This window comes from Cebus imitator, unplaced genomic scaffold (assembly GCF_001604975.1).
Source record: "Cebus imitator isolate Cc_AM_T3 unplaced genomic scaffold, Cebus_imitator-1.0 Scaffold254, whole genome shotgun sequence".
Lineage (NCBI taxonomy): Eukaryota > Metazoa > Chordata > Mammalia > Primates > Cebidae > Cebus > Cebus imitator.
This window is the reverse complement of record NW_016107569.1, coordinates 813,509-835,974: the sequence shown is the minus strand read 5'-3', so window position 1 is coordinate 835,974 and position 22,466 is coordinate 813,509. Positions and strand designations below refer to the sequence as shown.

Here is a 22,466-nt window from a genome sequence, read left to right as displayed (position 1 = left end):
TTTTTTATCTTCTTTTTTTTTTTGGAAACAGTCTTGCTCTGTCGCCAGGCGCCATGCTAGAGTGCAGTGGCACGATCTCAGCTCACTGCAACTTCCGCCTTCCGGGTTCAAGCAATTCTCTTGCCTCAGCCTCCCGAGTAGCTGGGACTACAGGCGCACACCACCATGCCCAGCTAATTTTTGTATTTTTTAGTAGACAGGGGGTTTCACCATGTTGGCCAGGATGGTTTTGATCTCTTGACCTCGTGATCTGCCCGCCTCGGCCTCCCAAAGGGCTGGGATTACAAGCGTGAGCCATCACTCCCAGCCTGTTTCTATAATTTTTTAAGACAGAGTCTTACTCTGTGGCCCAGGCTGGAGCGCAGTGGTGCAATAGCAGTTCACTGCAACCCCCGCCTCCTGGGTTCAAGTGATTCTCCTGCCTCACTTCCAGAGTGGCTGTGATTATAGGTGTGCTCCACCATACCCGGCTAACTTTTGTATTTTTAGTAAAGTGGAGTTTCACCATGTTGAACAGGTGGTCTCGAACTCCTGACCTAAGGTAATCCACCTGTCTTGGCCTCCCAAAGTGCTGGGATTACAGGTGTGAGCCACTGCACCTGGCTTAAATTTTTTTTTTTTTGAGATGGAGTCTCAATCTGTCACCCGGGCTGGAGTGTAATGGCATGATCTCGGCTTACTGCAACCTCCACCTCCTGGGTTCCAGTGATTCTCCTGCCTCAGCCTCCCAGGTAGCTGGGAGTACAGACATGTGGCACCACACCCAGCTAATTTTGTATTTTCAGTAGAGACGGGTTTTCACCATGTTGGCCAGGATGGTCTCAATCTCCTGACTTCAGGTGATCCACCCCCTTGGCCTCCCAAAGTGCTGGGATTACAGGCATAAGCCCCTGCACCCAGCCTAAAATTGGTGCCAAATTCTAATGAGTGCCTATCTCCCCAGCTCTGTTGCTGGCTCTTTTGCTCACACACCAAGCAAACTGTCTTTATGGCACCTAGAGAACATGCTGGATTTGCAGTTGGGGTCCCCAGGCTTGACTTCTTCCCATGCCACTTGGGCTTTGGCCAGCCCTTCCAAGCCCCTGTGCCTCTGTTTCCTCATCTGTAAAATAGTTGGAATTTCTCCTCCTGAGAGAAACAGGTGGTATCCAGCAGTCTGCACTGTGCCCCAGTACCTAGCCTGCATTCAGCACATATTCGTTGCATGCATGCATGAAGGATCTGCCTGGTACAGGCGACTGCTTGGCATTCTTGCCATAAGAGCTATTTACCTGCAAAAGGACTTACGGCACTCACCTCTTCTCCCTCCGCTGCCGCCCACCCCATAGCTCGCCAAGGCCTTGCTGAGGGAGGGGAAACAGGGGCACCGCCGTGCCAGCCGGCTCACCAGCCAGACGCAAGCCATGCTCCAGCAGGCATCCCGGCAGGTTCTGGTGTCCGAAGCACGCAGACAGGAGCTGGAGGAAGCTGAACGGGTACGTGTGCCAGGGCCCCCACCCCATCACTTCCTGCCCCCGGCAGCAGTGGGGGCGCCACTCAAGCTGTTTCTCCCTCCTCCCTCTGGAAGGTGGGTGCTGGGCTGAGCGAGATGGAGCAGCAGATCCAGGAATCACGCATCTCCCTGGAGAAGGACATTGAGGCCCTGTCAGAGCTGCTTGCCAGGCTGGGTAAGGAGACCCCAGGGCTGGGCCCTGAACCCCTGGGTCCCTGAGGCACCTCTAGGATCTTCCTGTGAGCTCCAATCCTGGGGAAGATTTCCTCCCTGTCCTTACCTCCATGCTTCCCATGGCCCCATCTTTATGTTCAATGACAAGCGTTTGTAACCACGCCCAGGCCTCTATGCCATATGAGACGAGGTTGGTGTCTAAAAGTGAGTTCACTTTGAGTCACTCTTTGTGCCTCCAGAGACCTGTATTCTTGGAGGCAGAGCAGGGGGCACACAGAAAGCTCACCATTGGCAAGAACACCTACAGGCACGGGTGAGCAGGTCAGCCCTTGGGGGCTGAGGGCTCAGGAGAAGAAAGGCTGTCACGGCAGCAAGTGTGGCGTCAGGCACCGGTTTGGAGTCAGACCAAGATTCAGGTCTGGCTCTGTTCCTTCTTTAGCCATTAGACCTTGGGCAAGTCACTCCACCTCTCTGAGCCTCAGATCCCCCATCTGGAAAATGGGAGTCACCGTGGGGTGATTTAGAAAGCTCTTACCACAGTGCGTGGTGTATTTTAAGAGTGAGGAAATAGCAGCTCATACAAAGAGGTCAGATTCAAGGTGGGCCTCAGCAAGGAGGGATTTGAATGAAGGGAATAGCACCTCCCCAGGCATGAAGGTCCCAGAAGCCCGGTGTTGGGGAGACAGCAGATGGGACAGTGAGCAGAAAAGAACAGCACGTGTTTTTTCAAATTTTAAAAGACACATAATATTTTTTTCTTTTTTTTCTTCTAGACAGGGTCTCAACCTGTCACCTAGGCTGGAGTGCAGTGGTGTGATCTCGGCTCACTGCAACCTCCGCATCCCGTGTTCAAACAATTCTCCTGCCTCAGCCTCCCGAGCAGCTGGGACTACAGGTGCGCGCCACCACGCCCAGCTAATTTTTTGTATTTTTAGTAGAGACGGGGTTTCACCATGTTAACCAGGATGGTCTCAATCTCCTGACCTCATGATCTACCTGCCTCAGCTTCCCAAAGTGCTGGGATTACAGGCGTGAGCCACTGTACCTGGCCAATATTTTCTATCTTAACCATTTTGAAGTGTACAGTTCAGCATCGTTAAGTACATTCACTGCTGTTCTGTCATCACCGCTACCCATCTCTAGAGGTCTTTCATCATCTCCAGCTGAAGCTCTGTCCTCCAGAGACACTCACTCCCCATTTCCCTCCGCCAGCCCCGGCAGCCACCATTCTACTTTTGTCTCTGTGAATTTGACTACTCTGGGCCAGGCGCGGTGGCTCACGCCTGTAATCCCAGCACTTTGAGAGGCCAAGGCAGGCGGATCATTTGAGATCAGGAGTTTGAGACCAGCCTAATGAATATGGTAAAAGCCTTTTGTTTCAAAAAAAAAAAAAAAAAAAAAAAATAGCCAGGCATGGTGGCACACACTTGTAGTCTCAGCTATGCAGAATGCTGAGGCAGGAGAATCGCTTTGACCTGGGAGGCGGAGGTTGCAGTGAGCCAAGATTGCGCCACTTCGCTCCAGCCTGGGCAACTGTGTGAGACTCCGTCTCAAAAAAAGAATTTGACTACTCTGGGCACCTCATATAACTGGAATCGTACAGTATTTGTACTTAAAAAAACTTTTTTTTTGGAAACAGGATCTTGCTCTGTTGCCCAGGCTGGAGTGCAGTGGCGCAATGGTGGCCCACTGTAGCCTCAGACTCCTGGGGTCAAGCAATCCTTCACTTCAGTCTTCAAAGTAGCTGGGACCACAGGCACGTACCACCATAATCTGCTAATTTTTGTTGTTGAGATAAAAACATATGTTCCTTATGTTGCCCAGGCTGGTCTTGAACTCCTGGGCTCAAGTGATCCCCCTGCCTTGGCCTCCCAAAGTGCTGGGATCACAAGCATGAGCCACCGTGCCCTGCCTTATTTTTACTGTTTTGATGGGCTTATTTCACTTAGCAGAGAGTCATCAAGATTCACCTGTGGCAGCATGCATTTTCAATTATCATTCGTGATGAGAGAGAACTGCCATGCTCTGCACTTTGGACACCAGACCCACACTAAGCTATTCAAACACGTCATCTTACAGAATTTTCATACGAAGTTTTTCATGCAGGGACAGATACTCTTTTGCCATTTTGCAATGAGGAAACTGAGGTGTGGAGAGTTTATTTTTATTTTTTACTTTTGTTTGTTTTTTGTAGAGATAGTGTCTCGTTACGTTAACCAAGCTGGTGTGGAACTCTTGGCCTCAAGGGATGCTCCCACCTCAGGTTTCCAAAGTGCTAGGATTATGAGAGAGCCACTACACCCAGCCTAGCACAGAGAGGTTAGATAATGTGCCCAGGGTCCCACAGCCAATCGGTGGGGAAGCCATGACTCGCCTGCGGATCCAAGTGACTCAGAGTGCATGCAGGTAGCCATTGGTTGACACCCAATGCCCTGTCATGGAGCAGACACTCTCTTCAACCATTCCTGCATTGTCATGGTCATTCATTCACTTGTCACTCTGTGTCAGCCCTGTGCTTCATACGGGGATGCAGAATGAATAGCACACACCTGGCCCCTGGTCCAGGAGCCCTAGATGGCCTGGGCAGGTAGAGTGGGGCCTGTAACTCATTTCTGAATCTCTTTGAAAGCCAAGCTGTTTGGACTTGGCTGTGAGCAGTGGGGCCTCCTGAGGTCTGCCCAGATCAGCAGGGCCTGGGCTCCCCTCTGCCTTCTCTTACACCCTGGCTTGGGGCTTGCAGCTGCTTGCCCAGGAAATCCAGGGCCTCAGGGAGCCATGGGGCCCAGTGGAATCCTGTGGGGTTAGAAGAAGTCACTTGGGACTGGACGCGGTGGCTCACACCTCTAATCCCAGCACTTCGGGAGACCAAGGCAGGCAGATCACCTGAGGTCAGGAGTTCGAGATCAGTCTGGCCAACATGGTGAAACCCTGTCTCTACTAAAAATACAGAATATTAGCTGGGCACCTGTAATCCTAGATACTTGGGAGGCTGAAGCAGGAGAATTGCTTGAACCCAAGAGGCGGAGGCTACATTAAGCCAAGATCACACCACTGAACTCCAGCCTGGGCAACAGAGTGAGACTCTGTCTCAATAAACAAATAAATACAAAAGTTAGCCAGGCGTGGTGGCGCAGGCCTGTGATCCCACCTACTCAGAGGTTGAGGCAAGAGAATCACTTGAACCCAGGAGGCAGAGGTTGCAGTGAGGTGACATTGTGCCACAGCACTCCAGCCTGGGTGACAGAGTGAGACTCTGTCTCAAAAAAAAAAAAGGAAGCAGCAGCCACTTGGGACTTATCTCCTCATTCCCATCGCTTTCCCACCTGGCTGAACTATGTCTTTCAGTTAAATGTTACACTTAGTGACAAGGTGACAAGGACTAGATGGGAGAGGCAGCCTGCAGATTCGACTCCATAACCATTGCTAGCAGTTCTTTTTTTTTTTTTTTTTTTGAGACAGAGTTTCGCTCTTGTTGCCCAGGCTGGAGTGCAGTGGCACGATCTCGGCTCACCACAACCTCCACTTCCTGGGTTCAAGCGATTCTCCTGCCTCAGACTCCCAAGTAGCTGGAATTACAGGCATGTGCCACCACACCTGGCTAATTTTGTATTTTTTAGTAGAGACGGGGTTTCTCCATGTTGGTCAGGCTGGTCTCAAACTTCCGACCTCAGATGATCTGCCTCCCTCGGCCTCCCAAAGTGCTAGATCACAGGCTGTCATCGCCTGGCCCCAGGGTTAGGGTTAGGGTTAGGATGGGGTTAGGATTAGGGTTGATGCTTGGGGAGATACCGAGAAGTCCTTAACCCCAGGGAGCAGAGCGAAGACCTGCAGGGGCCAGAGCTAAGACCCCGCTGCCTGCCTTCCAGGCCTGCAGCCCCTGCTCCAGCTGCCTCCCAGCCTCTCGCTCTAAAGCCAGCGACCCTGTGATTTGCTGCAGGGGCTGCCCACATCCAGGCACACAGGCAGCGTCTGTAAATGTGTGCTGTCAGTGAATTGAGCCAGCACGTTCCAGCCGGCGAAAATCACAGGGGCCTCTCTCACGTGCTGTTTTGTAGATGAGAAAACTGAGACTCAGAGAGGACTCACCTAAGGCCTTCATTTTTTTAAACAATAGTAGTAAAACCATCAACAAAAATGTGCCACCCAGGGGGATGTTCCAGTCTTTCCATGGGCCCATTGGGAGGCATGGGACCTCAGCCACCTCACAGCCTCTGGGTCCCTGTCTTTCCCTGGTAGATGGTGGGCCGTTGGAATCCTGGGAGGCCTGAGCTGAGGAGAGGCTCTGGGTGTGGGGGGTGCCCTGGGGCCTGCAGGGCTGCCAGCTCACAGTGAGGCTGTTTGTGCCCCACCGCAGGGTCACTGGATGCCCATCAAGCCCCAGCCCAGGCCCTGAACGAGACTCAGTTGGCACTGGAACGCTTGAGGCTGCAGCTGGGCTCCCAGGGGGGCCTGCAGAGGAAACTGAGGCTGTTGGAGCAGGAATCCGAGCAGCAGGAGCTGCAGATCCAGGAGTTTGAGAGCGGCCTCGCCGAGATCCGTGCCGACAAACAGAACCTGGAGGCCATTCTGCACAGCCTGCCCGAGAACTGTGCCAGTTGGCAGTGAGGGCTGCCCAGACCCCCGGCACACTCCCCACCTGCTGTTTACATGACCGGGGTGTGGACACTACCCCACAGGTGTGCCCATACTGGCGCACCCTGGAGCTGGCTGCTGTGGACTCGATCCCAAGCGAATAGTCACACTCCCTGCTGAGTCTGTCTGTGGCTTCTTCCCTGCCAGAGGACTGAGTGTACGCAGTCAATTCACCTGGGCATCGGTGCACACTCCCACCCCTGCACATGCATAAATAGGCACACCCCGGCGTCAATAACACATACACACGTGAGGGTGCATGTCTGTGCGTATGACCCACACGTTCAAGTCCAGTCCATCCAGTCCACAGCTTACTGTCCACACACTACAGTCTGCAGCTGTTGGGAGAGCCACCTGTGCGCTAGGCTGGATGCTGGGCAGCTTGTTACAGGAGATACCCTGGGGTGCCAACATCCATTCACTCCAGACCACAGGGAGATCTCAGCAGATCTGCAGAGATCAAGCTGTCAGCAAGAGCCGAAGCCCCTAGTCCCAGAGCTGGCTGCGCTGTTTCACGACAGCTGCCCGACCTCCGGCCCTGCGTGCACACCCCGCAGCTCCACACAGCCAGCAGACCAACAGGCCAAGAAATGCAAGATTCTGGGAGGATTCTCAGCAGTGGAACCTGAGACCCGGAGAGCCCTGAGGGCATGGCCAGGCCTGCTAGTCTGGCTAGAGCAAGGCCCGCTCCTGGTGGGGGTGTCACGGGCTTCACCGGATGCTTCCTTCTCGGGTTCCCCGGACTGCACCAGACGCCCTGAGGGAATGGCCCACACTGGCCTGTACTCACTTTGGCCTGTTATCGATCCCAAGAGCCAGCCCAAGAGCACCTGGGTCAGGGGGCCCAGGCCATCAGGAGCGCCCCTTTGTGCCCCCAGCAACCCAGCTGACCTTTAACTGATGCTTCCCAAACCAGCCCTGCAACAGCACTTGCCATGCAGGAGGTCGCAAGGGTGTGGAAGCCTGGCTGCCATTACAGTCTGTCCTGCCTGGGAATCGCCCTGTGGCCAGGCCCTCGAGCCCAGGACTCCTCGGCATTTCCTCTTGGCACCCCTCCCCTCTTCCGGGCCCTCTTCCAGCAGACCGCAAGGCCTTGGCATTGGGAAGACAGACGCCTCTGCGGGCCCAGCCCCTACCCACGGCTTTCCTGACAGGGGCAGGGGTAGGGCAGCAGCACAAACTGATTCTGTTTAACGTGGAAATAAAGGACCCTTTTACTGGGCAGGGCAGTGCCCCTCATCCTCCCTGCTGGTGGGCAGCCAGCCAGCGCCCTGGCTGTGGGTACGCACATCACGCACCTGGTAGGTGGCCAGTGTGTGGACCAGACATCGGCAGGAAGGTAGCAAAAGCTGAGCTCATGGCTGGGCCAGGACGTCCGTTAGAGGGCTTTGCTGGGGTCCTGTGGCCACAGGTACCTACCCTCTCCTCTTAGGCACTTACCACGAAAAGCCTAGGAACTGGGGAGTGGGAGGGGTGAGGTGCAGAGAGGCCCTCAGCTGACCTCTGGTTCAGGCTGGAGATGAACTCAGCCAAGTGTGAGGACAGCGAGGAGCAGGGAGGGGCACCATCAGGGACGGGAAGGGTGTGGGTCAGGCCTTGAAAGGTGTGGAGGTAGAAGAGGAAGCAGTCCAGGCAAGAGGGTGGACAACAGTCCGGGCCCGCAGGGTGGGGTCTTGGCCAGCTCTCATCACTCCAGGAACCCAGGTGGAATGGGGTGGGATGTTAGAGCTGCTCACTTAGGGTTCTTGGCCCCAAGCCTCAAACCCCTCCGGAGGTGGTTTCAGCAGAAAAGGGGTGTTGGGAGGGTCACTTGGAAGCCTGGGGTAGAAAAGGCGGCCAGGCGTTGGAGATAGCCTAGGGAGGAGCGCCTGACATAGACTGGCTTCCCTCTTCCTCCCTCCCGCCTGTCTTCTTGGTCTCCGTCTCTGCTCTCCTCTCCCGTGTCTGCTTCCTTCTTTTCTCTTCATTTATTATTATTTTTTGAGAGGGAGTCTCACTGTGTCACCCAGGCTGGAGTGCACTGGCACAATCTCAGCTCACTGCAACCTCTGCCTCCTGGGTTCAAGCGATTGTCCTGCCCCAGCCTCCCGAGTAGCTGGGATTACCGGTGCACACCACCACACCCCGATAATTTTTGTATATTTAGTAGAGACAGGGTTTCACCATGTTGGTCAGGCTGGTCTCGAACTCCTGAACTCAGGTGATCCACCTGTCTCGGCCTCCCAAAGTGCTGGGATTACAGGTGTGAGCCACTGCACCTGGCCCATTCTTTTCTCTTTGCAGAGTGGCTTTCTTTGCTTTGCTTGTGCCCAATGGGAGGGGACACCCACCACAACCGCCATCCCGCTTGATGGCCCCAGGTGTACATGTCATCAGATCCAATGCTTGCAAGAGACAAGCTGGTGACTCTGTCCTGATTCCAGCTTCGCAGCTTAGGTGAAGTCCCCCCAACCCCTGTTCAGGATAATGAGGATCTCTAGATCCAAGGCCACATAATGATGACGGGTGCCACTCCCCCCAACCTAATGGGAGACGGTGTTCAGAGCAGAGGCGTGCTCCGCCACAGAAAACTATAAAATCAAGGCTACGGTGGGGGATTGGCATGATCAAGCCGAGCTATGGAGTGACTTGGTAGACGCCTGGGCAGAGGTGGAGAGGCTGAAGGCCGGGGAGCTGCTGCTGCACAGTGAGTCTGGTGATTGGCGTCTGGTGTAAATGATGTCGAGAAGATGGGGTTCTTCCAAGATCTCTGGGATAGGGTCTGATGTCCCCCTCACTCCTCCCTCTGCTTTCTCGGCTGGCAGCACACAGTCGCCCTGCTGCCTGCTCTTGGCTTTCAGCCATTATCCACTCAAGCTGTGGGTTCCGCAAAGCCCAGTCCCCGCATCCCCGACGGGTGGAGCACTCAGGACTGACATCTTGTGACTCACGCAGTCTTATCATGCCTGGTGCATGATCTACTCTCCGGCCTCAGAAGTGGGGCTGCTGCCGGGTGGAATGCGGCAGCTGTTGAACATCTGGCTAGCAATGCAGTTCAGCAGTTGAGCAGGAGAAGGTGGGGTGGCCCTTGCCCTGCAGGATGGCTGACTGGGGCCAACCAGCCTAACTGGCCAGGGCAACAGGCTGCTGGAGCCTGGAGGGGGAAGTGCATTATGAGGGCTCTGTCCTAAGTCAGCTCCCATCAACCAAGGGTGGTAACAGGAAGTTCTACTCTCTGCTTAAACCATCCAGCAAGGCATCCAAGTTACAAAAGCCCCTGCTTAGTGAGTTCTGGGTTACTTCATTCTGAAGATCAGGGCCTGAAGCTCAGCAGGCCAAGTGCCTCGCCCAAGATCATGCAGCTTGGCCAAATCCAAACCCTTGGGTAAATGGACAGGGGACCATCATCTAGGAGAGGCAGGAGCTGGTCACGCTGGGGAGGAGAGGCCTGCCCCCTGGACTGCTGCCCTGACCTCAGCCCCATCCCATTCTGCCCAGCTCCTCACTGGCCACTTCCCTCCCCTGGGACAGCCACAAAAAACAAGATGATCTCGCCTGGGTGTGGTGGCTCATGCCTGTAATCCCAGCACTTTGGGAGGTCGAGGCAGGCAGATTATCTTAGGTCAGGAGTTCAAGACCAGCCTGGCTAACACGGCGAAACTCCATCTCTACTAAAAATACAAACATTAGCCAGATGTAGTGGTGTGTAACCATAATCCCAGCTATTTGGGAGGCTGAGGCAGAAGAATCATTTGAACCCTGGAGGCGGAGGTTGCAGTGAGCCGAGATAGAGCCGCTGTATTCCAGCTTCAGGCAACAGAGACTCTGTAAAAAAAAAAAAAAAAAAAAAAAAAAAAAAAAAAAAAAAAAAAAAAAAAAAAATGATTTCAGGGTCCCAAACCTAGGAGTCTGATGGAGACGAGACGTCCATTGGGAAGGAGACTTCCTGGGTGTAATCCTGAGGAGGCCCGCTCTGTGTGCACGGTGGGGCCATTCCCAGTGCCATCTGCCCGGGACAGCGCCCGTCTACGCCTGTAGCCCAGCATCATGATGAGGAGTGCCCCATTCACTCTGGCTGTCCTGATTTGGACATTAGATTTGACAGCCACCCTGGCCACAGATACCCAGACCTGCGCCCCGAGCTTCGCTATTCCTGGAGTCATGGGCTGGTTTGTCATCCTGGTGGCCTTGCGCCCCAGGTCCAGCTTCCTGACTTTTCTCTTCTGGAAATGGGAATGCCGAGTCCTATTTCGTGGAGTTTTAAGAATGAAATAACTGGTGCACAGTGCAAAGTGCCTGCGGCTGCCCAGAAATCGGTTCCATAGTGAGTGTCCAAGAAATGGTTTTATTAACGAGACACGAGTTCATTCCAATTGCTTTGAGGGGGCCTGTTGTCGCAGCAGTCCTGTTGTTTGAGCGCTGCTGACTCCCCGACGGCACTAGGTCCTCTCAACCACCCCATGAAGTTCATGCTAAGATTCTCGCATTTCATTTCTGTGGCAGGGACTCGCTGAGGTCTGGGGAGGGGCAGAGAAGAGGGGCGCGGCCGGCCCGCGCTGTGCACTTTCCCCGTCCTCCAGCAGAGGGGCGGCCGGCGGGCTCCGCGTCCCGCATAATAGCGGCTTTGATGCCCGCGGACAGGGAGGCGGGAGGGGAGGGAAGGGAAGGGCCGGAGGGAGGGAGGGAGGGGCCGGCAGCGGAGGGAGGGGTGTGTCGGCCGCCCGCGCCGTCCCTCCGCCCTTCGGTCCCGCGGCCACACGCAGCCAGCCGGAGCTCGGACCGAGCGCCTGTGCCTCCTCCCAGTCCCTCGCCGAGTCCACGAAGCCTGGAGGCGGCGGTAGCCCTGCGCTCGCCATGTCGGTCGCGCTCAGCAACAGGTTCCAAGGTAGGTGCTGCCGTCCCGGGGCCGCCACCTGTGCGCGCCTGGCGGACCGCAGGGTCCACCGCGCGCGGGAACCGCACGGGGACGGGGGCGCGTGGCCCAGAGAGGACCCCGCTTCCCGGGCCGCCTCTTTGTCTCCTCCAGGAGGGAAGGCGTTCGGCTTGCTCAAAGCCCAGCAGGAGAGGAGGCTGGCCGAGATCAACCGGGTAAGCGCCGCGCCCCGGGCAGCGCACGAGTCCCAGCCGCGCGCTGCGCGGGTGCCACCTCCGTCCGCGAGGCCGTGCCTGCCTCCAGATATACCCTCTTCCTCTCTTTCCCCCGGGCTTCCCCCAGGTGCCTCCCTCCGCCCCCATCCCGTCGCCTCCGACTCCAGGTAGGTCCGCCTCCCGCCTCCGGTCCCGGCGTCTCGGGTTGCAAGTTGTTACATTTGCAACTGAGGACTGGGGAGGTGGGGCCGGGTCAGGAGCTCGGTTGCCAGCCGGCTCCGGGGCTCCCTGCAAGCCCGCTTGGGAGCAGCCCTAGGATTTGGCGCGGGAAGAGCCCCAGGCCAGTGATCGCTCCAGCTCAGACAGAACACAGGCTCGGGGTCCTTAGCTGGTCTGTCGCCCAGGCCGGAGTACAGTGGCCCAGTCTCGGCTCATTGCAGCCTCCACCTCCGGGGTTCAAGCGATGTTCCCGCCTCATCCTCCTGAGTAGCTGGGACTACAGGCACGTGCCCCCACGCCTGGCCTTAGCTATTGTTGTTATAAGGCATTCAAAAGTACAAATAGAAGACTCTGATGGGCCTAGAGATCCTGGCAGGTCCCCGTGGTCTCCTGCTTCCCGGCCACTCCAAACACATCACTCCTCTTCACTCCAGCTTTCAGGAGAGGTTGTCCCCATCCCGTCGAATGGACTCGATACTTTTCTTGCTGGTCCTGGTGGATTTCTCGGAAGAAATCCTGCCTGCTGTTGCCAGGCACCCAGGGAAAGCTCCATAAATTTGCTTAGATTCTAGAAGATAAGGAACGATGTCAGGACCTGCCTGGGTTGGCCAGTGCTCAAGGGCAGCACAGCCAGTGGCTTTAAAGTTCTGCTAGACCTGAGCTCAGATCTGGTCTCCGTCGTGTGCCAGATCTGTGGTCCTCAGCAAAGGGCCCCTCATCTCCAAGCAGGGCATTGTGCGGGCTCAGAGAGGGAAGGAATGTAGCCTGCGTGGTCCAGCACCCAGCATTCAAGAAGCGCTCAGAGAACTAGCATTATTTCCTGAGGCGGATGTCTCCCAGTTTCCTTCTTAACCGGTGGCAGAGTCATACCCGCTGAAACAAAGCTTGGCGTTCCTTGCGGGCTCCCCTGGACCCCTGGACACGAAGGGTCTAAGCCCAGCGGAGAGTCTGGAAGTGGGCCGCTGGTGAGGTCAGCTGAGCCCTTGAAGGCTGTGGGAGGCAAGCCCAGAGCCTGGGGCCCGGCCGTGATATTGCCTCTTGCCAGCAGCGTGTGGCCTTGATTCCCCCTTGGTTTCCTTGGACTGCTTGGATGTAGGCAGCCTGTCTGTTTTCCATCCTCTGGCTACAGGACTCCCATTCAGTCCCCAGCTACAGGGCTCTGGGGACCTCAGGGTCCCTCCCTCCAGGTAAGCTCTGGCCTCCTCACTGCTACCCTCACCCTGCCTTCTGGGGGCACCTTGAGCTCGGCTGGAAGGTTGCCTGGACATCTGGCTGGGGTGCTCACAGGTCTAAGGTCCCTGCTGGGCTCCTTCCCAGTTCACTGCGTGCCAACCCAGCCTGGGGCTTGGCTGCTCTGGCCCTCTGGACAGAAGGCTGGGACCCTGACCTCATATAGCCCCCTGGGTCACTCGACCAGGCAGGTTCTGAGCCAGCTGGACCCACCCCCAGCCAGCAGGACCCTGAGCCAGAGACAGCTGGAGATGGGGGCGAGGTGACCACAGTTGGACAAGCCAGAAGAGCTGAGAGTGCAGGGAACTTTCCGTGCCAACCTCGCCCTTGGGGAGGCGGATGGAGGGTGGGGGCAGCTCCAGGGTTGCTTTGGGAAGTGGACTGGCTTGGCTTAGAAAGGGGAGGGACTACATCTATCAGGGGCTTATCTGGGCAGCACTGGGACTAGGGGAAGTGAGCAGGAAGGGGCTGTGGTCTAACCATGTCAGAACAGTGCCCAGAGAGGGCAAGCAGCTGACCCAAGGCCACACAGAAGCCAGTGACAGAGCTTGCAGCCCAGCGTCCTTCCCTTGCTAAGATGCTATTCTGAGACCCAGCACGTGAGCCCAGCTGCTACAGGGCTGCTGAGACCCAGGATCCGGGGCCCTGTGGGAGGCGGTGCCAGGATCACACAGGAAGCTTGAGAGCTTCTCCACCGCAGTGGAGCAGGGTGACCCCACCAGTTCAGTCATGAGGTGCCGGCAAGCACTGATCTGTGATCTTAGGCAAGCCACTTCACCTCTCTGAGCCTCCTTCTCCAAAAAGATAATGGGTGATTTTTCAGTGAGGCAATCTATGTAAAGCACCCAGGAGAGCTGGCTGCGGTCCTCATAGTTATCAGGATAGTTTCTTTATTGGTGGCCTCAAGGTACAGGGAGTGGAAGATATTGCCGTGGCTCATGCTGGTTGCTCAGCCCAGCAAAGCCTTGTCTTCCCCGGCCTGAAATGGGAGCAGGGATCTCTGGTCCCCCTGGAGTCCCTGCAACAATTAGCCAATGGAAGTGGATGGAAGCTCATTGCAGATGGTGGGGGAGCTGCTCCGTGTGGGAGTCTGAAGGGTTCACCCACAGCCGTGGCCGCAGTGGAGAGACCTTGAGGTGGGTGGCTTTTAAGCAGAACTGTGCTGGCAGCCTGGACTGCCTTCCTCTGGGGTGCAGCTTCACCGCCCCGCTGGAGTGTGGATTCTGGGGGCCTGGGCTAAGCCCGGGATTGGGCTTCTCAACTCACTGCCAAAGAGTCCCTGCTTCTGTGCCAGGCAGCTTGGGCACTGCCATGCCTGCTGCCTGGGGCACAGCCCAGCTTGGCCTGCAGATCCAGGGGCTTCTCTGGGCAAACACCTAGTTCCCTTTGGGGCCTTTCTCCTCCTCGGTGTGGGCAGCTTCCAGAGGAGCAGGGTAGCTCAGCCTTAGTTTTTTTTTTTGAGACAGAATCTGACGCTGTCGCCCAGGCTGGAGTGCAGTGGCACGATCTTGGCTCACTGCAACCTCTGCCTCCTGGATTCAAGTGATTCTCCTGCCTCAGCCTCTCAAGTAGGCGAGACTACAGGCATGCACCACCACACCCGGCTAATTTTTTGTATTTTTAGTAGAAACGGGTTTCACCGTGTTGGGCAGGCTGGTCTCAAACTCCTGACCTCAGGTAATGTGTCCACCTTGGCCTCCCAAAGTGCTAGGATTACAGGTTTGAGTTCGCGCCCGGCCCAGCTTTAGCTTTTTGTTGTTGTTAAGAGAGACAGGGTCGGCTGGGCACAGTGGCTCACACCTGTAATCCCAGCACTTTGGGAGGTCGAGGTGGGTGGATCACGAGGTCAGGAGTTCAAGACCAGCCTAGCCAAGATGGTGAAACCCCATCTCTAGTAAAAATATAAAAATTAGCTGGGCGTAGTGGTGCATGCCTGTAATCCCAGCTACTCAGGAGGCTGAGGCAGAAGAGTCACTTGAACCCGGGTTCGGGGGAGGGGGGTTGGAGGTTGCAGTGAGCCGAGATCGTGCCACTGCACTCCAGCCTGGGTGACAGAGTGAGACTCCGTCTCAAATGAAAGAAAAAAGAGAGACAGCGTCTTACTCTGTTGCCCAGGCTGGGGTGCAGTGGCCCGATCTCGGCTCATTGCAGCCTCCACCTCCCCAGCTCAAGCGATCCTCCCATCTCATCCTCCTGAGTAGCTGTGACTACAGGCACATGCCCCCATTCCCAGACTTAGCTATTGTTATTATAAGGGATTCGAGAGTAAAAATAGAAGATTGAATGGGCCTAGAGATCCTGGTAGAGGAAGGGAGGTTGGGGAGCCGTGTGAAAATGCGCCTCTTTTTGGTTTCACTTCAGTTTTTGCTGTTGTTTTCTGAACACCTCCTGTGTGCCCGTCCTGTGCCAGGTGCCTGTGGGCATTATCTTGTAAATGCTCACTCTAACCCAGGGAGGCAGGTATTGTTCCAGTTTTTGAGAAAATGAGACCAGAGAAGCTGGGTAAATTGCTGGGTTTAAACAGCCTGGATTTGAACCCAGCCTATTTTCTCAATCGCTCAGCTTGGCTGTGCCTCCTGCTGGTTGCCCGCCCCAGCTCCATGCACTGGGCGTTTGCGTGTGCACGCACGTGTGTACATAGCAGCACCACTGGAGTGGGCAGAACTGGCCAGCACCTCTTACTCCCCCCACATAGCTGGCATTCCCCACGCCCGGATGGCATGGTAGGTGACCCCAGGCCAGCCAGGCATGGCCTTATATGGCAGCGGGAGAGATTTTCTCCAGCTTCCCACAGGGACAGAGGGAAGCCAGCAGGGCTGGAGCGGGGGCGCTGCCCCTCGGGGTGCCTGTGCCCTGGGGCTTAGCAGAAGGAGCCCAGGGGAGAGCAAGGGCTGCCACATGAGCTGGCCAACAGGCGAGATCATTAACACCATAACCAGCTGTGGCTGTGCTCCGTGCCCATGGATGAACATCATCTCGCTGACCCCGAAACAGGGCACCCCAGTAGACAGATGCACAGTGAGAATCTGCAAACAGCCCCATGGGACGAGGGTTGTCATGACTCCTATTTTTTTTTTAATGTTATTTTTTTGAGACAGGGTCTCACTGGGTTGCCCAGGCTGAAGTGCAGTGATACGATCTCAGCTCACTGCAGTCTTGACCTCCTGGCCTCAGGTGATCCTCGCACCTCAGCCTCCTGAGTAGCTGGGACTGCAGGTGTGCACCACCATGCCAAGCTAATTTTTTTTTTTTTTTTTTTTTTGTGGAGACAAATTTCACCATGTTGCCCAGGCTGCTCTCGAACTCCTGAGCTTAAGCAATCTGCCCACCTTGGCTTCCCAGAGTGCTGGGAATACAGGCATGCGTCACTATGCCCAACCATGACTCCCATTTTGGAGATAAGGAAACAGAGACTCAGCAGGATGAAGTCCCCTGCAGGGTCACCCAGCCAGGAAGTGGCAGAGCTGGGATTCAGACCCAGTCACCCTGGCCCTGTCCACCAAGTGGCTGCAGCCTAGCTATGACACAGGCCTCTCTCGCTTATGTAGATAAGGATCCCTGGCTGCCGTCCCAACGGTCCAGCCTTCTTGGGTCGAATGAAGGGCACTCTGCATTCCCTGTCACATTGAGGTACCTAATTTTGTTGCTGTTGTTTTTAGAGGCGGGGTTTCACCATGTTGGCCAGGATGGTCTCGATCTCTTGACCTCGTGATCCGCCCGCCTCGGCCTCCCAAAGTGCTGAGATTACAGGCGTGAGCCACTGTGCCCAGCCTAGTACCTAATTTTGTTTTTTTTTGTTTTTTGTTTTGAAATGGAGTGTCGCTGTCGTCCAGGCTGGAGTGCAGTGGCATGATCGCGGCTCACTGCAACCTCTGCTACCTGGGTTCAAGTGATTCTCCAGCCTCAGCCTCCTGAGTAGCTGGGATGACAGGCAGCCACCACCATGTCCGGCTAATTTTTGTATTTTTAGTAGAGATGGGGTTTCACCATGTTGGCCAGGCTGATCTCGAACTCCTGACCTCAAGTGATCCACCCACCTCGGCCTCCCAAAGTGCTGGGATGCAGGCATGAGCCAGTGCGCCTGGCCCCTGATGGTTTTTTCAGAAGCCATGTGTCATCTGCACTGGGAAGAAAGCTGGGCAGGGCAGGCTGGGTATCTTTGTCAGGGGTTGTATATATCCCCTGCCCCTCCCTCAGCAGTAGGGGACCTCTGAGACCTGACCCAGGCGAGTATGCAGGTGTGTCTTTTTTCCTGTATACCCGGCAGTGCCACTCTGTCCCTGTCCAGGTAAATGTGCCCAGCTGGCATTGCTGGGCACCCGTCTTTCTTGCTCTTCCTTAATATATTATAAAGGAGATAGTGATAAGTGGCCACGTGAGCCTCTGAGGATTCAGTGTCCCCTGCAGGTCCAAGCAGTTATGACCTTGGTGTGGCTATGTCACAGGAAGCTGGAGATGGAATTTCTGCAGGGTGTGCTTTATTGAGTAGCTGGTTGGGTGTTTTTCTTTAGCTGCCCCATCTGTTGGCGAGGATGCGGCATCTGAATGAGGCCCCAGGGTGCCATGGGGAATGTGAGCCCGCTGTCCTTGGGGGTGCATGTTACAGGCTCCTGCTACTCGTCAGGTGCCAGCACCACTGTGTCCTGGCCCTGGCCCTTTAAGAGCCTGTGAGCTGCGTCAGAGGCCCCACGCCCTGGCATGGTGCTTCCTGCCCTTGGAGTTGTTGTCCAAGGCCTGAGCCACCAGCCTCTTGGATGGCCTCCAAGATGGTGATATCCGCCCACCCCAAAATTCTGCTGCAGCTGATACAGAAAGACAAGCCTGGAGGGCCAGGAGCAAAGGTTCGCCAGAAGGTGCTAGAGGTACCAGCCCGGAAAGAGAGTTAAGTCAGTGAGGAGCAGGCAGGCAGCACAGCAGGGGCTGCCAGCTTCTGATGGGTTTGGAAACAGCCGCTGCTGGGCATAGCACTTGGGGACTTCGCTGGGGACAAGGTTGGGCTCGGGGGACTCTGGCGAGCATCGGAGGCTGTAGGTGACCAGGAAAGGCGGCAGTGAACAGGTGCTGTCGGGGACTGAGATGGGAGCACTCAGACAGGTTGGACAGCCCATCACTGCCAGGTCAGCTGGGGGCCGAGGACAAAGCAAAACTTGCCCTTAGAGGGATGGCCAGGGGGCCAAGGCTCGCCGGGAGGACTTCAGGGCATCACCCTTCCCCGCGCACACCTGCCTCTACATGTGGCTTGAGTTTGGATGATCCCGAGACTTAATTTTGAACACTTAGCAAGTGTCCTGAGAGCCAGTCTCTTTCTGTGGAATTCACTCGTCCCATCCTTACCGCAAGCCAGGCGCTAAGGCAGGAGGACAGCTTGAGTCTGTGAGGTCGAGGCCGCAGTGAGCCCTGCAGCTCGTGCCGCTGCACTGTAGACTTGGGAACGGAGCAAAACCTAACTCAAAAAAAAAAAAAAAAAAATCCTTACAGCAACTCAGTGAGGAGGTTCTACATATCATTATGATCCCATTTTTATTTATTTATTTATTTATTGAGACAGTCTCACTGTATCACCCAGGCTGGAGCACAGAGGTGCCATCTTGGCTCACTGCAACCTCCACTTCCCAGGTTCAAGCGATTCTCCTGCCTCAGCCCCTTGAGTAGCTGGGACTACAGGCACGTGCCACCACACCTGGCTAATTTATTTTTAGTAGAGACGAGGTTTCACCATGTTGGCCAGGATGGTCTCGATCTCCTGACCTCATGATCTGCCCACCTGGGCCTTCCAAAGTGCTGGGATTACAGGCTTGAGCCACCACGCCTGGCCTATGATCCCACTTTATAGATGGGGAGACTGACGCCCTGCCCAGAGCTACAGAGCTGGTAAGTGCCGGAGCTGGAATTGCAAACCTGGGAAGCTGTCCCTGTGTGCTGCACATCCTGTGCTCAGAGAGCTGATGTGACGCTTTCAACCATTGTGACTTCAGGCAAGTCCCGTCCCTTCCGGCACCTCGGTCTCCCCAGCCATTGATCAAGGAGGACAAGTCAAACGCTGTGAGGAGTCCCTTCTGGTTCTGTGGTTGGGTGGATATTTTAACAGCTCCGCCACCTCCCAGGCCCCACCCTTGGACGCACTGGTCCCCGGGGACTGAGAATTGGGCTCAGCTGCCTGTTTGTCACCCGCAGCAATGCCCACTTGCATTTCCTGACCCTTTGCTAGGACTGATCAGGCCACTGTGGCCTCCAGACCTGCCCCTCAGCATGTCAGTAGCCACTTTCAGAGCCTGGAGGCTCCCTGCACCTCTCACAGCCGCTCCCCGACCCCAACACTTTCTGCAGCCGAGAAACTTTGCCTTTGGGGACAGTGGGTTAGATTGTGTGTGGAGGATGGGGATAGAATAAACCGCCTCCCCCGCATCTCCCTGGAGGGCTATAGAGTGGTTCCCTGGCCTCCGGAATTACCTCTTGCAGCTGCCGAAGAGGAAGGGTAACACCCAGTATTGACTTTCTTTGCCAGAAACCTGTAGCCAGGCTACCTTCTTGTTCGGGGCAGGCATAGACCCTGAATTGCTAAAACTGCAATCTTGAGAAAGCTGAGCAACCTCTCTGGGCCTCCGTTGTCCCATCTGTCAAACGGGGATACGTAGAAAGGGGAGAGATAAATCGTAAGTGTCCTATGCCACGGGGAGGGAGCCTCCTTCCCAATCTGTTAAATAGTCTATGAGGGTCCATGGGGGTTCTAAGCTAATCGTATGGATATAAGTGTTTGTTAGAAAAAAATATCAAGTCACCAACATTTATTTAGTATTTGCCGGCCGGGTGCAGTGGCTCATGCCTGTAATCCCAGCACTTTAGGAGGCTGAGGGGGGCGGACTGCTTGAGCCCAGGAGGTCGAGGTCTCAGTGAGCTGTGATTGCACCACTGCACTCCAGCCTGGGCAACAGAGCGAGACCCTGTCTCAAAAAAAAATTTCACACAGCCCCTAAGTGGATTCAAACTCAGCTATTCTGGCTCCAGAATGCCTTTTGTTTTTTGTTTTTTTGAGACAGATTTTGCTCTTGTTGCCCAGGCTGGAGTGCAATGACGTGATCTCGGCTCACTGCAACCACTGCCCCCGGGTTCAAATAATTCTCCTGCCTCAGCCTCCCGAGTAGCTGGAATTACAGGCACATGCCACTGTGCCCGGCTAATTTTTGTATTTTTAGTAGAGACGGGATTTCACTATCTTGGCCAGGCTGGTCTTGAATTTCTGACCTCGTGATCCACCCACCTCAGTCTCCCAAAGTGTTGGGATTACAGGTGTCAGCCACTGTGCCCGGCCCAGTTTGCCCTCTTTTTTGTTTGTTTTGCTTTTCCTCCAAATACCTGGGGTGGCATCTATCTCTGTCTCCTCTGCCTATGGACCCAGGGTCAGGGCAGCCGAGGGTCCTGGATAGACAGGGTAGCTGTGCATTGGGCAGGGACTGGGGGAGGATGCCTGCAGGGAGGAAGCTGTGGGCTGTGCATGAGCAGGAACCAAGAATCCAAAGCTCGGAGGTGTGAGCGGGCACAGCAGCCTGGCTGGTGGAGTCCTGCTCCTGCCACTGCCCTCCGGGCACCCCCACCCCCTGCCCAGGCATGGTCAGCACAGCTGCCCTAAGCCCAGGGCCAGCTAGGGCTGCTCACACATGAGTGGCTCAGCTGCTTCTCCCACCCTGGTCACTTGTGGCCTAAGCTTTTTTTTTTTTTTTGAGACAAAGTCTCACTATATGGCTCAGGCTGGAGTGCAATGGTACGATCTCAGCTCACTGGTTCAAATGATTCTCCTGCCTCAGCCTCCCCAGTATAGCTAGGATTACAGGTGTGTGTGATTTTTAGTAGGGATGGGTTTTCACCATGTTGGCCAGCCTGGTCTTGAACTCCTGATTTCAAGTTATCCACCCGTCTCAGCCTCCCAAAGTGCTGGGATTCCAGGCGTGAGCCACCACGCCTGGCTGCATTTATCATTTTTGGCTCTAAGAAATAATGAGAGTCCAAACCCTGAGCCCCTCCAGTCTCTGTCACACAGTCACACACTTTTGCAAAGCTGCCTGATCGTTGCAGGGCTGAGTATGGAGAAAGTAACTCTGGACCCAATGGCAGGCCTCTCCACTCATTCAACAGATACTTTTCGATTTTTTTTTTTTTTTTTTTTTGAGACAGGGTCTGGCTGGAGTGCAGTGGTGCAATCAAAGCTTACTGCAGCCTTGACCTCCTGGGCTCAAGTGGTCCTCCAGCCTCAGCCTCCCAAGTAGCTGGGACCACAGGCATGCACAGCTAATTTTTATTTATTCATTTATTTTTTGAGACAGGGTCTCAGTCTGTTACCCAGGCCGGAGTGCAGTAGCACAATCTCGGCTCACTGCAACCTCTGCCTCCTAGATTCAAGCAATTCTCCCACCTCAGCCTCCCAAGTAGCTGGGATTGCAGGCACTCACCACCACGCCTGGCCTAATTTTTTTATTTTTTGTAGAGATGGGGTTTTACCATGTTGGTCAGGATGGTCTCAAACTCCTAACCTTGTGATCCACCCATCTCAGCCTCCCAAAGTGCTGGGATTACAGGTATGAGCCACCTTGCCAGCCTAATTTTTAAATTTTTTGCAGAGATGGGGTCTCCCTATGTTGCCCAGGCTGACCTCACACTTCTGGCCTCAAGCGATCCTCCCTCCTTGGGCTCTTCAACAGATGTTTGTTGAGTGTGTTCTACCATATGCTGGGCACTTCGACGCTAAACCTGTGGCCGGGGCCCTGCCTCCTCCCAGCTGCCCCCTGACGCCCACATCCTCCCCAGTACTGTGCAGGAAGGGAGCCCCAACGACAGAGGAGTTCAATCCCTGCACATCCACTTGGTGGCTCTGCTGTTTTGGACAAGGTAGTTAACCTGACTCTTAACTCCTTCACTCATCCTGCACGTGTTTATTGAGCATCTGCTATGTGGAACCTACATTCTAGCAGGGGAGGCAGAGAGTGTGTAGCAACCTCAGTAAGCAGTGATGTGCAAATCATGTTTGGAAGTGACCCGTCCCATGGAGCTGGATAAGGTGGATTGGAAGTTGGGGTGGTTACAGTGGGCAGGGAACAGTATAAAACAGGGGGGACAGAGCTGGGCATGGTGGCTCACTCCTACAATCCTAGCACTTTGGGAGGTCGAGGCAGGTAGATCACTTGAGACCAGGAGTTTAAGACCAGCCTGGGCTACAGAGGGAGACCCCATCTCTACAAAAAATACAAAAATTAGCCGGCTGTGGTGCCATACTCCTGTAGTCCCAGGTACTCTGGAGGGCTGAGGTGGGAGGATCATTTGAGCCCAGGCAGGTTGAAGCTGCAGTGAACCGTGATCGTGCCAACAAACAAAGAATAAATAGGGTTGGCCGCACTGAGAAGGTGACATTGAGGCTGGATGTGGTGGCTGACACCTGTGATTCCAGGACTTTGGGAGATCGAGGCAGGCGGATCACCTGAGGTCAGGAATTTGAGACCAGCCTACCCAATACGGGAAACCACGTCTCTACTAAAAAATTAGCTGGGCGTGTTGGTGTGCGCCTGCCGTCCCAGCTACTTGGGAGGCTGAGGCAGGAGAATCACTTGAACCCAGAGGCAGAAGTTGTAGTAAGCCAAGATTGCATCACTGCACTCCAGCCTGG

The 22,466-nt window shown here is 55.2% G+C and overlaps 2 protein-coding genes across 2 annotated transcripts in view; both read left to right on the top strand.

Moving 5' to 3' along the window:
- Positions 1–7,522, top strand: part of LAMC3 (laminin subunit gamma 3) — a 77,638-nt gene extending 70,116 nt beyond the window's left edge. The window contains exons 25-27 of the mRNA XM_037728075.1: positions 1,329–1,475; positions 1,568–1,667; positions 6,021–7,522. Of these exons, the coding sequence (XP_037584003.1) occupies positions 1,329–1,475; positions 1,568–1,667; positions 6,021–6,271 (498 nt within the window). The 3' untranslated portion in view covers positions 6,272–7,522. The remainder of the gene's footprint in view (positions 1–1,328; positions 1,476–1,567; positions 1,668–6,020) is intronic.
- Positions 7,523–10,983: 3,461 nt separating this feature from the next.
- The window catches only part of AIF1L (allograft inflammatory factor 1 like), a 27,923-nt gene continuing 16,440 nt past the window's right edge, over positions 10,984–22,466 (top strand). Inside the window, exons 1-2 of the mRNA XM_017499065.2 lie at positions 10,984–11,162; positions 11,304–11,365. Coding sequence (XP_017354554.1) covers positions 11,132–11,162; positions 11,304–11,365 — 93 coding nt within the window. The 5' untranslated portion in view covers positions 10,984–11,131. The remainder of the gene's footprint in view (positions 11,163–11,303; positions 11,366–22,466) is intronic.